Raw genomic sequence first — 15,157 nt, 5'->3', positions numbered from 1 at the left:
GAATGATAGTAATTCCATCAGTTCTTCAGTGATTAGTTCTTTGAGTTTGTTTCTTCTTGCATTCCACTAGCCTAGTGATCATTGATCTGTCTGATTACTTGAATGGAAGATACAAAGGAGAGGAGTGAAAGGATCACAAAGTTTATACTTCTACGATCTTTTTTTTTTATTCTTCTATATATCTTTCATTCAATCAAATAATCAGACCTTTAACTTTTACTAAATAAACATATACTTTCTTCCACTTTGCAAGCAATTCAATCTTGAACAGACTAATTTTATCCTCCACTTCTAATAAACAAAGAAAAACAAAACTTTAATTAACTAATCAATGATAAAGCATTCATTGAGAAACAAAGCAATTCTAAAGTAATCCAAATTTGGCATTTCTCTTTTTCCTCCACAATCATCATGAAAGTTGATCTATAGACAACATGAATCTGCTCAAAGTGAGTTAAAAAAAAAAATCTATAACCACTTAGAGTTGTTCTATTTTCCTTGAAGGTTTGGCCTTTATCATGTAAACTTCCATTCATTCACTTCAACATATTCTACTCTATAACCACTTAGAGTTGTCCAAGAAGATGAAATGTTTTGATAAAAAAAAATTAAGAAAAATGAAAGATGTTCATGGTATCTTGAGATGGAATGAATCGATTCATAGGAACTTTTACACGAAAGAAAATCTATCAAGGGAATCTAATAGTCTCTGAGTTCGACAAATACAATTTATGATTTACCAAATAATATCACCCAGAAGCAACGAGCCGCAAATTCAAAAGAGATGATGCAGCAGTTAGAAACCAAGCAAAGAATGCCATCGTGGTAGATAACTGGTACCGACCGCAAAATTTTGGAGGGCAGTGAGTCCCATCGAGGTGGAGGAGGAGATCTACAACACCAGCCGATGCAGAAGCTGCAGCCAGGGAGAGGATGGACAAAACCTGACAGAGTACATGATGGATCACCGATGGACGCAAAACAAGAAATTGGAGATGATTGCAGTATTGTACGATGAATACATACCATATCTCCAATGGCAACAATCACTATCAGGCCAGGATGTCGTAGAGAGCGAGGAAAAATAGCTGAGTAGATGTTGAACATTGCTAGTGTGCAGCTCCAAGGAATTACCAATCCCATGATCGTGACTAGAAAGCTGAAGGATAAAAAATCACATGTAAAACTGCTTCAAAACTTAACACTGCTTTGAAGAAAGATTCAATTACTCTTGCCGAAAACTTATTGTAAATTCTAAAACTTAAAAATCCAGGATTACTATACACAACTTCAACGAAAATATCTAACCCAAATCACTAGCTTTTTATATTTGTAAACTAGTTTAGTCTATACCTCAATCTCCTTGATATAAAGTAAAACTCTTTCAATCTCATATGTGAATGCTGATACCTCAAAGCAAAAGATAGCACTCTGATTAGAATTATTTGATCACAAAGATCATGATGATATAACTTCCTTCATGAATTCAATCAGGCTACTCTAACTTAAATTTCAGGTCAATTTTAGTTCTATGAGGAGAATGAATATCCAGTGATCAAATAATGTAGACTCACTAGTTGCATTCGGATGCACAAAACAGCATCTAAACAGTTTGATTGATTATTTGTCCATGAATTAGATGCAAGCAGACCTAAACAGTTATTTTTGCATCAACATAATCCTGAAAGATTGGATTTTTGCTTAGTCAGTAAAATATTACTAGTAAATTTTACTAATCATCCAGGTAATGGTAAAAGGAAGATGGAATCAGAAGTTTTTTTTTCTTAATTTTTTGTTGTATGGATGAGTAGTAAGTTGAATTCGGAGTAGATGGATCAGCTTTTTGTTGTTCCCCTTTCCAAATAATGATGATCATCCGCCCTCAAAACTCGAAGAATAATTTATTGATTTCCATTTCATCTTTCCCTTCCACTTTTCCATGCTTCATACATTATTCATCTTTTTAATTTGTCATCGCTGAAAAATCAAACTGATCATGAACAACAGAGACGGATCGATGTTATCAATTTTAGCACAAACCAGAGCATAAAATCAAAATTTTACCACACAAAACTTTATTCATACGGAACAACATCGATGTCAGAAACCCAGGAAGTTGGTTCGATTTTAGATCGAAATGATCGAATAGAAGGAGAGGAATTAGGTGCATACCAGAAAGCGGTGTAACTGAAGAACTCGACGCCGACGGACATGAGGAGTAGGGCAGCGGAGGAGAAGATCGCCTGACCTAATCTCAGGAATAAACTAACGGAACCGGGCGTCTCGTCCATCGCACAGTGAGGATCGACGCAAGGGCATGAGATAGTCGACGGTCGGCTCTCACCTTACTCCGGCCTCTCTTCCTCCTCTTCCTCCATCCGATCTCGTGCCCTCCGCCTTCCCTTCCTGACCTTCCTCTCGATCTCGGAATCGAATCGAATCGAATCGAAGGCAGGAGAGAGAGATGAAATATTGCCCTTTTGGATGAAGAGGAAGGTGGGAAAGCGGACGCAAACGGCTTCTCTTCTTTACATTAAATTTTATTAAAATACTATTATATTTGGACAAAAATTAAAAGAGATTAAAATCATTAAAAGGCTCCTTTTTTCAAAAACAGCATCTAATGTTGTAATGACGATCAAATAATTACTATAAGAGTATAAGAACGAATATTTTTTTTGAATATTTCTTTCGAATATTTATGTTCGTGTTAAATTAAATTGGTTCAACATATAAAAATATTACTATAAAATAATTAGTATAAGTGTTAAATTAAATTGGTTCAACTTATCAAAAATATTATATATAAAAACCCCAAACTTATCAAAAATATTATATATAAAAAATATTATATAAAAAACTCTTTAATAATTTAATTTACATTATTTAAACTTAATAAACAATATTTACAATCATTTAAAACAACTGTATTTAATAGTTGCTATAATATTATAGTAATTATTTAGTAATTTGTAATAGCTATTTAACACCTACAAATAGTTACTATAATAGTTTTAAAGTATTTTTAATTATTTAAATAATTTTGATAAATTTAAATAAATTTTAATCAAATTAAAAAATGATAATTAAAAGTGCCTTTTTAATTTTAACCCATTATAATTTATTATTATTATGTCACATTAACTATAGTTAATTGTAATAATATTATGTAAAATGTCAAAAGTAAAAAAAAAAAAGTAAAACAAAAGTATTTTAAAAGGTAATTAAATTATGAAAAGCAAAATAAAGGTACCTTTAATTTAAAATCATTTAAAAAATATAGAAAAATATGAATTTGTGAAATATATACATACCGAAATCAATACTCTAAGAACAGGAGAAATTATAACAAACATATAAAATTGAACTTTACTACTTGACTACTAGTTTAGGGAGGTCAACGATCATCTCTTACAAACAAGGAACACAAATCTTACAACACCAGAAAATGAAATGCTCAAATGAACACCCACCCAAATCTTTAACAGTCCCCAACTCCCTCTTTGAAGATCATAATGACAGTAGGAGTGTCTACCAATAGAGGATTAAGGCCCAAACCGGGTAGATGAAGAGAAGAATGATGCCTATGCTGTTCGAGATACCATTGCTCTTGGTGAATGAGTTTCTGAAGCCGCCGGATGCTCGGATGTGCTCCTGAATCAGGTAACAACCAATGGCGAGGCATATGAAGTAGCCCACGATACCACCTCTTATAGTGTTGGCAAAGAATCCAGGAGCAACCACCAATAGAAGGATCAATGCGCCAGGCATCTCCAACCAGTCTGCACAGCAAGAAATGAAACGAAGTGATCATAGTCTTAATGATATCGAGTTGGTTAGCATCATGTTGTAGCTTCAGTAAGATGGGAACATCATTCAAGTTGGACAAATGACAAGTCTAATTCCATGAGCAAGTCTATTTTTGTTCTTGTTTCTAATTCAAGGTTCTGATCATTATCTGTTGAATTTGTATGCCCAATTACTTGTTTTGATCGCATTGGCAGCTAGAACTTATAGTCATTTCTGTTCTTGTTTGGAATTCCAACAAAATTAGGTGACATACTGCCGATCCAATGTTTGTTGAATCAGACTTTATGCCGACTTGACCTGGTGTTCTACTGACCAACTTAGTTTTCTGATGAACCAGACTCGGTATATGGATTTTTCTCTTCATATGCATAGATTACACAAGTATCTCCTAAAATTGGAATATGTACAAGGAACTCATGAAACTATCATGCCTGACTAAAACAAAATTAAGACTGGTCCAGTGGAATGAATAAACTTTTCATTACACTGTCTCAACTTTCCCCTAGAGCGCTGCATTTGGTATGAAAAATAATTAATAATAGGAACGGTAGCTGGATCATTTGTTCACAGTTGTTACATTTGGCTTATTGGACCAGAATGGTTTTTAGGGAATGAATGAAAAGGTAACAAATACCAATTGCTAAAACAACTCTGTTTTATGTACTATATATTAGTGGTAATAAGTAAAATTACTAGTAGTAAAGATGGTGCTAAGGTCATAAGTAAAATTAAGACTATCTAATGTTTATTCCATGCATCAGAAATAATGAGTTCATCCAGATGTTAATGGAAAATTAACTAAAATATAAAATTCCACAAATACCTCACTAGAATTCCAGAGTTACTGATACCATATAGTTAGTATAACGACCATTATAAAATGGCAATTGAAGGAATATCAACCCTCGAGCATATGTATGGATTAAGCATTTCATGGAAAAAAAATGGATGTATATAGGCACACTAGTAAGCATACATGCCATGTTTAGTTACTCAACTAAGGATGTGAAAATATAGATGTGACAACGCAAGTTGCATTTAGAACAGTAGAGTGAATACGTACCAGGGAAGCGTCGAGGAAAGAAAAGGCGCAAAACTACAGCAATCAATGCAACCCATTTCCCAAATTCCCCTCTGCGAGATATTGAAAAGATAAAGCAATACAAATAACAGAAAAAACAAACTACAAGTAACCAGTATGAAGTCCCAACATTAAAGGAAAAAGTAACTATCCAGTTCGTCTGTCAATGCAAAATTAAGTTATAATACCCTTCTGATAACTGAAAATATACAAAACAAAGACAACTTGGGTGATGATGAAAGGATTTTGTATGGCCATCCAAAATTCCAAATGCTTTCCCCAAAATGTATCAGCTTGCCACATGATGGGTTTCAAATAGACTTTCACAAGCTTTGTTCATGAGCACAAACAAAACCTTCTTGCTCCATTGGTTATTGATTAATTTGAAACGAAATGTACAAGTTCGTCAACTGTTGTTTGATCTACTTAAAATGAGTTCTTACAGGTTTGAGTGACAAGTTTGCTTATGAACATCTGATCATAAATCGAATGAGAGATGGCTGAAATAAAGAAAAATCAAGAATAAAAATGTCCTTAAGCTACTAATTTAAGTGAAAATAAGTGAATTTATTGGTCAATATATCTTATAACTGATTCTCTTCTGTACGTTCCATGTGGAATTCACACAATGAAGACAATATGTGCAACATAGTAATTTACCCAGTATAGGGCAATTAGATCACCTCAGAAAAGAAAATATGAGCGATGGAAGGCTGAAGAAGATATATGGAATTAAAAGCGAAGTCAACATGTTTGTCTTCCAATTTGTGCGATCCAGTATCAACAAATATCTGCACAGCAAGATACAAAATCAAGGTGATTTAAGCTGAAAGACATGCAAGTAGAGAAAAGCTTTACTGGTAAAGACTAAGTATGATTTTGAAGCTAAATACTGCATAGCTAATTAACCTAGAAGTCATATTGTGAAACTTTGACTTAGAATTCAGAATTGAGGTAGAATACACAATTTACCATCATATAGGATACTGCTTACTTATGGATTAGTCAGATTAAGTTTTCCCCCGATCATGATTATGTTAACTAAAATTGCAGGCTAAAATTGGTTGATGATACTATAACATAGACTAGACCTAACCGTTTTTAAATAATTTAATAAATAAATAGACTGTTCTTGTAGGTGGTCTGATAGCATACTGATCCTTGAATAGCTTATCAAGTTTTTTGTGACTAGGAAATCCTAAGGAAGGTCGCAGCGAAAGGAACGCCAGAACCTAAACTTGACTCATCGTAGAACCGTCATAGGGATTTGCTCAGTTTTTTTAAAAAAAAAACCTCCGTCTCTTCAGGATCTAGCGATTAAAGATTGAACGAAGCAAAACTAGACATGTCAAAAAAAGAAAACAAATCGGGAGATCACTCTGTTCACTGTTAAATTAGAAACCAGAACTTTGATAGATTAGACGACGAATCGAAGTCGAGGATAAAAAAAATTGATGATATCGAAGGGAACCGACATGGCGGCGAAGGAAGCGAGGTACTGGAGGAAGATGGTGCCGAAGCCCAAGCCGCTAGCGAGCATTATGGCGTGATTGGCCAGCTTCCGTGCGGCGACGCCGAGCTCGTTCAGATCCGACTGGATCAGCTCTTCGACGACACTGGTGGAGTAGTCCGCCTTCGTTCTCAGGTAAGCGCTCTTCGCCATTGCCGCTCCCTCTGTCTCTCTCTGTCACTCTCTGCTCAGGTTTTCCTCTTCAAAGAGGGAGTTTTATAGAATAAATAGATAAGCAGAAGGAAGCGGAGGAAGACAAGTAAGTACTGCTGCCGTGATGTGATTGGTGCACGCTCATGGTCCTTGGAACGTTAAACACATGGCGGGGAGTTTTCCAAAGAGCCCCTTGTTTTCAACACCATTAAACAATCGGATACAGGTGGGGCCCATATGCCCCAAAATTCCATTTAAATAAATAAATGACTATTATTAATACCAATTTGTAATTGGATTTAGCTTGAGCAGAACTATAATAATGTTAATAAATACAAAATTATTATTTTAAAATTTCCAAAATATTTAAAAACAAAATAACTCTCCAGATCACTTCTCCCAGTAATAAATAAATTGATAATGTCAACTTGTGGATAATGATAATAATATGGTTTCTGCTATTAACGATGGGACCCAATAAACAGAATAATGATTGCATTTTGGTCCAATCCTTAATTATATATTATAATCATATCATTTAGTCCAGTTGGCAATTGCAAAGGAAAGGACCAGATGGAGTGTCGGCAGATCAAAGATGTAAATAATTCTTACATGAGTTAAAAACAATAAATAAATCATATAAATCAATTTTAATTTTTCTTTTACTATGATCAACTCAATCAACCAGCTTAACTCACTCAAATCCCTTGACCTGCCTTTGATCCCTCCTAAGTCATTTATACTATAACCCACTTTTGATTTAACATGCTAAATTCATTAACTCAAAACTTAAAACTCTTATTAAACTAAATGAATAAGTTTATATATATATATATATATGAATTATTTATAAATATTTTTTAAGAATAAAATTTGTGAAACATGTTCAACAAATAAACTCTTAAAATAAATAAATAAATTTATAATAACAAATTCAAATTTGAATAATCATTTCAAATTCATTTTATAGTCGGTTAACAATATAAAGCTGGGCTAATTTACCATCTTAAATCTAGATCTAGCTTGAATAATCCGGCTGCAAAATTGATTCAACTAACCATGGAAAAAAAACATATAAAACATATAAGTAATCTGAGTGGTACTTGTTCTTAATGTTTGGGACCTCAGTGTGTGATCTAAAATATAAAATCACGTGGTCTTAATTAGCATCGTGTTTCCTGATGAACCAGTCGAATGAGACACTAATAAATTGAATTATCAAAAATAATTCATCGACCATGTGGCTGCTATAACTGTTGACAATGTGAGCATTTATGATCACTCTTATGGGTGTAAATCTGAAGCAGACTCCAAAGCAACTAGATCCAATATGTATGGTCATGAATACCAAAATGAACAAATACTACAAAACAAAACCTAATTTGCACTTATTATAAAGCAAACCTTTTAGCCAATCAGCACAATTAAGGGAGCCTTCGCACGACAGTGAAGTTGTTATCGTGTGATCTACAGGTCACACATTCAAATCTCGGATACAGCCTCTTATAAAGCAGAGAAAAACAGTGTACAATAAATCCTTCCCGAAGATCATCCAACATTGACGGGAGTTTCGTGTATCTGGGATCAACAACTTGATCGAAGGTACGGTGAACAATAAATCCTTCCTGAGGATCATCCAACATTGACGGGAGTTTCGTGTACCTAGGATCAACAACTTGATGCACCTTCCACGACTCAGGCATGGGATATTGTTGACTCACCGTTAGCAAGCGCAACAACATTTTCAAGAAAATATCGCCTCCTCATTACCCTCCTTGTCCAAGAAAGTAAAATGGGGGATGCCTTCCACTCCGAACTCGTCAAGCTCTTGCTCCCACTTTGTGTTGTCAACATTTAACATGACAGAATTTACCTTGTTTCTGGAAGAAAAGTAACCTGTTATGACTCATTAAAGCAGTATAGAAGACAGTTATAAAATTTAACCACATTTTCCCTCAACACAAAGAAACAAAATTGAAGTGTAGACTATCTTCTAAACTTGATACAATGAAGGTACTTTGTTGAATTTCTGTTTGTATGTCCATAATTAGCAGTTGTCAGTATGTTGCTAAGAGTAAACAGGATCAATTCAGCAAATAGGATGCTTCCATTTCTATGACATGATTTTGGAATTTTTGGAAGCATGGAATACTCCAGAGGAAATAATTTATAGATTTGCCTTGAGGAATACATTCACAACAACCCTCAAAAAAAAAAACTTCTAAGAAAATATATCATAGGCATTTATTACTTCGCTACATTTATTAATACGGACGCAGAATGTTACTCGATCTCTGATCAATCTTCACCTGACAACTTTGTACCAATGTAAGATACCCACAAGTTGACACTTCATGCTCTGACTCAAACACTCTAATACTTGACTCTTTGACTAGGATACAATGTAAAGTCAATCCCTAGTAATATTTAAATCGATTAAATGTTTTAATTAGGAGAGGTAAACTTTTATTTGGTTTTATTTACCCATTATGAATCCAACAGCAACTGATTCAACTAGATTAACTAATAGTCTAGAGGTTGCCTCATTAGAAATTCTATAGCGGCACTGAATGTAGATGTCAAGAAAGAACCTGTACTGCTGCTCTACTTGAAAGATCTGAGGAGCTAACTCTTGGCAAATTTCACGCCAATCTGCATAAAAACTCCACGACAGTGGGTTTTCCATGGGCAGGAGCCTGCAAAGCAGCAATTTTCACATGTGATATAAGCACACAAATGACGTGTAAGATGTTCAGTGAAAATAAACTAAATACTGAACATCTACAGATAGATAAACTAGCCCATCCCTGTGCTTCTTTTTCTTTGGATGGCTTCTAGTCAACCGAACTTCAAGAGATCATTGCATGTGTCCCTTAATCTTTTATCTAACTCACTGTCAATTTTTGGATATAACAAACTTATAATGGGTGTAGAATAGCAAGATCAAAGCAGCTATAACTGGCAAAGAACCTAGTGCCACTGTATAGGAGGTGTAATGGCAACTTATTCATTTAGCTCGGCAGTCATACTTTTGATGGTTACAACATGTGCTAAAGAAAAGGACAAGTGATGGGGTGATGCAGACTGGGAAAATATATTCTACTTTTGAATTTTGAGTTATTTAGTAATTCATCTATTTTGATAGTCAACTAATGGTGATTATTACATTTCTTAAATTTCTTAGTTGTTTCTTAGTTCTCATAGCATAGAGTATAAGTGTCCCAATGTCTCATGTAAAAGCACTTGATTAATAAGAATTATGCTTTCCCTCCGTGTGAAATTTCCTTTTGCGTGATGCTAGTGTCGGTCTTGGTGCTACGTTATGGGCATTAATGCAACTATCACATTCTAGTAGAGGATGTAACAGTGAAAAGGTTAGTCAAATACAAAACCAGCATTTAGGAGATTTTTTATATATAAATATTCCATTATAAGTACTGTAGTCTTAAAGGTGAAAATCATGCCCCATATAATCTCTCACAGGCATAGATCCCATAGCTATGGTCAATGTTGATGCTAGATGTTTGCCCACAACTAATTTATGCACCTTCCCCTGCTATACAACAACCCACAAAAGTTTAATCATATAACAGAGAATCCTAGCAGGTTTGTGCTTACAACATAGATATCTTGAGTTTGGTTGTGGTAGGAGCATGAAGAAATTGTCTAATCTGTTATTGTCTTGGTCATGTGTAGAGCCAATTACAGTAATCTTAACCATCTCAAAAGATAAGCAGAACAAGACAGGAATCACTGTTCTAACAATGTTCGAGTGAAAATTTAATGCAACAAAAACAAAGAACTAAGTGATGGTCACATGAAAATGTACGTGAAGGAGATTGTATAATTTAGAAATAGTGATCAGCTAGCTACAAGAGCAATCATAATGTTCAATCCAACAGCAAGGGTAAATGTAAAGAATGAAATATTGTGGATGATCTAGATAACTGAATACTTAAGAAGGATTGCTTGGCACTAACAATTGCTTAGTCTAGTGGTAAGTGAGTTAAATCTGAAGCACTTGTGTGAGTTTGAATTCAAATAATAGCATTGTCGGGAGGACTTTAACCTTGTTGCTCCGGTCCTAGACGAGGAATAGTCTCAATTCCAATGTGGCACAGTATCATTTCATGGTCATGCACCTATTATCTTAACTCAGTCTATCCTTGTATTACAATTATGTTTTTTATTTCTAACTTCAAATAGGACACTTATGCAATTTAAAGCTCAGACTATACATGCATAAATTAGTAATCTGAAAAAGAAAAGTTTCAAACGAAGATAGCATTGCATATACTGAAGGAGTTGAATTTGTTTTCACATGCATGTATATCACTTTTGCATTTTCTTAGACAAACAAAATGTAGGGATCTTTTACGAAAAGCAATAACATATGCAACGGAAAAGCGATCCCTCCAGAGATCCATGCGAATACGGTATACATGTTTTTACTACTCTATCAAATAGAATAGTTACCTTTGTTGTGTGAACAAAACAATCCCAGTAGCAACTTGACTTTGGTAGATCTCAATGCAATCAAAACGTCCGCAACTCTACGGTATACACACGAACAAGCTCTTTGTTTGTCACACGAACTCAATATTCGGAGAAGCACCAACTATGTTGTGCTAGCAACAATCACAAGTGGTGTTCAGCCAAGATAAGAGGAAGAAAAAAAGACAAGTCATCAACAAAAATGCATTGTAAAATCCTTTTGTACTCATCCAATGAATACCAAAGATTTTTTCCTTTTGGTTTCCCTCTTCATGAATGCTCCATTAATCTCTATTAATGGACATTAATCCTTTTAGTGGGTTGGATGTTAATATCTTGGATTAACTAGTAATCCAATAAGTCAATGAGTTTAACCCATTAATCTAATAAGTCTAATCCAAATCGATTTGAGTCTAATCCGGATTCATTTGGATTAACCCACTAATCTTAAGGTCATAGTATTTTAGTCAAACTAAAATAAACCTATCTCCAAATCAACATGTTTTCTATGTGTGTGACCCAATTGGTTCTCGTAACGTTAACAATTTCTGTAAAATTAGATACATAAGAGTGGCATCTAGCAATGGATCATTGCTACCCAAGTGATGAAAATGTCGAGATCCGACTTAACCTTTCTATGTCTATTATATTGTATAACTTAGTTTTTCTACCCTCAATATCTAGATTGATCAATGAGGCATAGACTGTGTCGTCCTCTTATCAATCTTTGTGTTTCTTGATCTCTAAGGAGACTCACTTAATCAAATGAGCTCAATATCTTATATTAATTTATTTGGACATGGTCATGCATGTTAGTAGTTCTACTTAATTAAGGAGTTCATAGATATCACTTTTGTCATATGGAAGGGATAGATCTCATATACATTACTGACATCCCTCCACATAACTTATTGCATATTCAGTGATCGACTTTATAGTCCACTTTGTTATAGGTGGTGTTTGCTAATACCAAAGTACATAATTCCTTATGTAGAGAACCGTAGTACTTCATGTCTAAGAACTATTCATACCAATAGTCGTTATGATAAATGTTTATGACACTTGATGCGGTGAGATAGAGAGGGAGACGCATAGGAAAGAGGGGCATTCTGGACATTTTACTATAGCCCTTTGATTTAGGGCACGGTGGATGGAGAGAAAAAAGAAGCTCGATTTTTTCTTATGCTGCATGGGTGACGCCCTGCCTCTAGCGGCCCGTCATCGCCGCCTCCTCCAGCGGCCTCCGCAACCACCGCCAGTGGCCGCTGCCGCCCTCAGATGTCGCCTCCAGTGGTCGAAGCCGCCCAACGCATGTTGTCGCCCTTCAATCTGCGCTGCCATACGCTTTCGACGTCGATCCAACCCTCGATCGGCGTTGGCATGCGCTTTTGATGCAATCCAACCTCCTCCGAGTCATCGAGTTCGTGCACCTCGCTATTGTGTTCCGGCCTTCGAGCCGATATGGTGTTCTGGCCTTCGAGCCAATATTTTGTTCTGTCCTTCAAGCCGAGGATATGTTCCGATCTTCATGTCAGCCTGCGTGCCACTTTCCGGATCCATGTCGCGTCCTGCTTCGTGCCATCAGATCTAGCCCCTCATCCAGTTCGCATTCATCTACTCTTCTGGGTCACGACGACTAGATCAGCATCACGATCAGCTCACCGATCTACTAAAGAGAGCCCCATGGGGCAAGACACGTTTTCCATGCTTATTCTCTACGCACTTCATTATTCTACTATTTATTCGACTCCTTATATATTTTGGGGGCCTACCTTGAGCATCGGGTACCAGGGACAGGGCAATCCGATCGATATCTGCAAGTAGCGTTGACCAGAGACCTTCTGATGACTTGGTCAACCTAGATGATAGCTCATCACACCCTCCCCCTCTGGGTCATGGCAACTTGGTCAGCATTCCAACCGCATCACCAGCAATTCTATCTATCTCATCTTTCGAACAGGATCAACACTCATATAATGATTCATGAAACATTCTCATGTTAGGTCAATTTAGTACATATTCTCTAATGTATAGTGTCAACTTGATATCTTATATACTTGTGAGATTAAGTCATCAATTGACCTGCATACTAGTTTCAACACATTAATATTGTCCTTAAATATTAGTGATTGACTAGGAATAATTAAGAGTAGTGTTTTATATATATATCTACAGTTTCCCACTATCAATTCAACCATAATAACCATAACATTATCTTTTATTGATAAGTATGATTCAATATGTCCTAAGTTAATCAACTCTTCATTAACTCTTAGGGCTTACACTAACACAGAATTCACAACCAGAGGAAGTGATATATTTACATGCATAAAGCAACTGCATTACAAATTTCATTTCCTTCTATAGACAGAAATATGAAAGTAAAGAAAGAGAGAGAGAAACTGAGCTTTACATCTACCATTTGATTAGATTTAGTAGGTCATCAAGAGGGAAGAAAAACTAACCTCTTTAAAATATGGCATTGCATTAGCAGATAGATCTTTCAAAGAAGCACCAAAAGCAAGCCTTCTCGATGAGAAAAACCCTACTGCAGCAAGGCTGGAAGCCAAAGCTATCCGTCTATTTACATTTCTATTTGGAAATACTGGCAAATTAACATTCTCTTTGGGTATCTCAAGCTCCGAAATAACAGTAATTTCATCCTGATAAACAATAATTGAACTCCATCAGCAATCCATAAGTACTAGCTTAGACTCAACCAGGCACCTCAACCTCGCGCCGCGGCGGGGTCCGGTGGAGCGAAGACTGAGGACGATCCGACGGCGCTGGGGCTCCGGAAAAGGGCGGAGACGGAGGAGGCCGAGGTGGTGGCTGCGGAAGCCGAAGGGGCTGGCCGCGACGCGCGCCCTGGCTGACTTCGTGGATCTGGTGGACCTCTGCGCGTGGTCGGTGGGGTGTGGGCTGGCACTTTTTCCATTGGCTAAGAATTACGCTTCTTAGGCATAAATTTTGTCAAATAACCCCTCTGATAAAAATTTTTATATACAGGAACATCTTTATAACTAAAAACCCTAGTCAAAAATATATTTTGATTCTATTTTATAAACTAGGAGGAATAAAACATAATATTTCAACCGGCCTTGAGATAGACCTAATCACGATTCGGAATCGATAGTTCGACGATTCGGAACCGTCGGTTCGACGGTTCCAGGCAGGTCGACCCTTAATCTTAATCGCCCAAGACGGTTACGGTTCACAGTTCAGAACCGCCGGTTCACGGTTCGTCACGGTTCGCCACGATTCAAGATTAATATGTTAAAAAAAATAAAAATTAAAAATTAAACATTAAACATTAAAAATTAGAAATTAAAATCTACTGAAAAAAGGGCTTGCACTTATTTAAGTTGCCTACGTATCCGTTTAGGGGAATCAAAGCTCACGTAGTTCTTTTACATTTTTATCCTTTTACATTTTCATTCACTTCCATTTCCTGTTCCTGTCGTATTTGTTCCTTCAGTATCAAAATCTTCAACTTCGTCATCTGAAAGTTGCATTCCTTGGATTCTTTTCTCCGCTCTGGTCCAATCGTCTAATAATGCTTGGGCTTCCAATGAGTCGAGAGACAAAGTTGATCGTCGTTCATCTAATATGTTGCCGCCGGCACTGAACGTCTGCTCCACAGCAACAGTTGACACTGGACAAGCTAAAATTTCTTTCGCGATCACGGAGAGAACGGGAAAGCTTTGAGCTTTATGTGACCACCACTTTAAGATATCGAAGTTTTCGCTATTTGCTTCATTAAAATCAAAAGAAGTCGTAAAATAATTCTCAAGTTCCTGTGTGGAACTTGAGGATCCTCGTGGACATTTTTTCCGTTCTTTTAATAATAGTTGTGCTTTTGTAAGTTTGAAATTGCTACTAGTAGTTTGTTGAATTTCAAAAATATTAATTTGTATTCCATATTTTGCATAATATTGATTCTAAATATCATATAAATAAATTCTAACATTATATATAATATTAACTGGATCAGGGGAAGAATCTTTAATTGGAATTAAAGCGTCATAATATAAAGTTAACATTTCGTGTAAAACTTCTAATTTAAATCTAGGATCTAAAGCAAATGCAATTAAATAAATTTCAGGAAT

The 15,157-nt window shown here is 35.8% G+C and overlaps 2 protein-coding genes and 1 pseudogene across 2 annotated transcripts; all 3 read right to left on the bottom strand.

Annotated features, from left to right (window-relative positions):
* Window positions 1-608: 608 nt before the first annotated feature.
* LOC122008436 (CASP-like protein 5C1) lies at window positions 609-2,524 on the bottom strand. Its single transcript, XM_042564163.1, has 3 exons — window positions 2,173-2,524; window positions 1,027-1,159; window positions 609-944 (listed from the first exon to the last, which is right to left on the bottom strand). The coding sequence occupies exons 1-3, from the start codon at window positions 2,289-2,291 to the stop codon at window positions 750-752; spliced, it is 447 nt and encodes a 148-aa protein (XP_042420097.1). The 5' UTR covers window positions 2,292-2,524; the 3' UTR covers window positions 609-749.
* An 819-nt stretch (window positions 2,525-3,343) lies between these two features.
* LOC122008434 (cold-regulated 413 plasma membrane protein 2-like) lies at window positions 3,344-6,622 on the bottom strand. Its single transcript, XM_042564160.1, has 4 exons — window positions 6,367-6,622; window positions 5,575-5,682; window positions 4,874-4,944; window positions 3,344-3,782 (listed from the first exon to the last, which is right to left on the bottom strand). The coding sequence occupies exons 1-4, from the start codon at window positions 6,552-6,554 to the stop codon at window positions 3,532-3,534; spliced, it is 618 nt and encodes a 205-aa protein (XP_042420094.1). The 5' UTR covers window positions 6,555-6,622; the 3' UTR covers window positions 3,344-3,531.
* A 1,293-nt stretch (window positions 6,623-7,915) lies between these two features.
* Window positions 7,916-14,063, bottom strand: LOC122010681 (annotated as a pseudogene).
* Window positions 14,064-15,157: the final 1,094 nt, after the last annotated feature.

This window comes from Zingiber officinale, chromosome 8A, assembly GCF_018446385.1.
Source record: "Zingiber officinale cultivar Zhangliang chromosome 8A, Zo_v1.1, whole genome shotgun sequence".
Lineage (NCBI taxonomy): Eukaryota > Viridiplantae > Streptophyta > Magnoliopsida > Zingiberales > Zingiberaceae > Zingiber > Zingiber officinale.
The sequence above is the reverse complement of the archived record's forward strand: the minus strand, read 5'-3'. Positions and strand labels throughout refer to the sequence as shown.

Bases quoted from the DNA above. Each gene is read 5' to 3' on its own strand.
- LOC122008436 (XM_042564163.1), bottom strand. From the start codon at position 2,291: ATGGACGAGACGCCCGGTTCCGTTAGTTTATTCCTGAGATTAGGTCAG. The intron at 1,160-2,172 runs GTATGCACCTAA...TTTATCCTTCAG, and splicing joins TTCAGTTACACCGCTTTCTG to CTTTCTAGTCACGATCATGG. The intron at 945-1,026 runs GTATGTATTCAT...GTACTCTGTCAG, and splicing joins TTGTTGCCATTGGAGATATG to GTTTTGTCCATCCTCTCCCT.
- LOC122008434 (XM_042564160.1), bottom strand. From the start codon at position 6,554: ATGGCGAAGAGCGCTTACCTGAGAACGAAGGCGGACTACTCCACCAGT. The intron at 5,683-6,366 runs GTCGGTTCCCTT...CTTGCTGTGCAG, and splicing joins CTCGCTTCCTTCGCCGCCAT to ATATTTGTTGATACTGGATC. The intron at 3,783-4,873 runs GTACGTATTCAC...CTTGCTGTGCAG, and splicing joins CTTTCCTCGACGCTTCCCTG to ACTGGTTGGAGATGCCTGGC.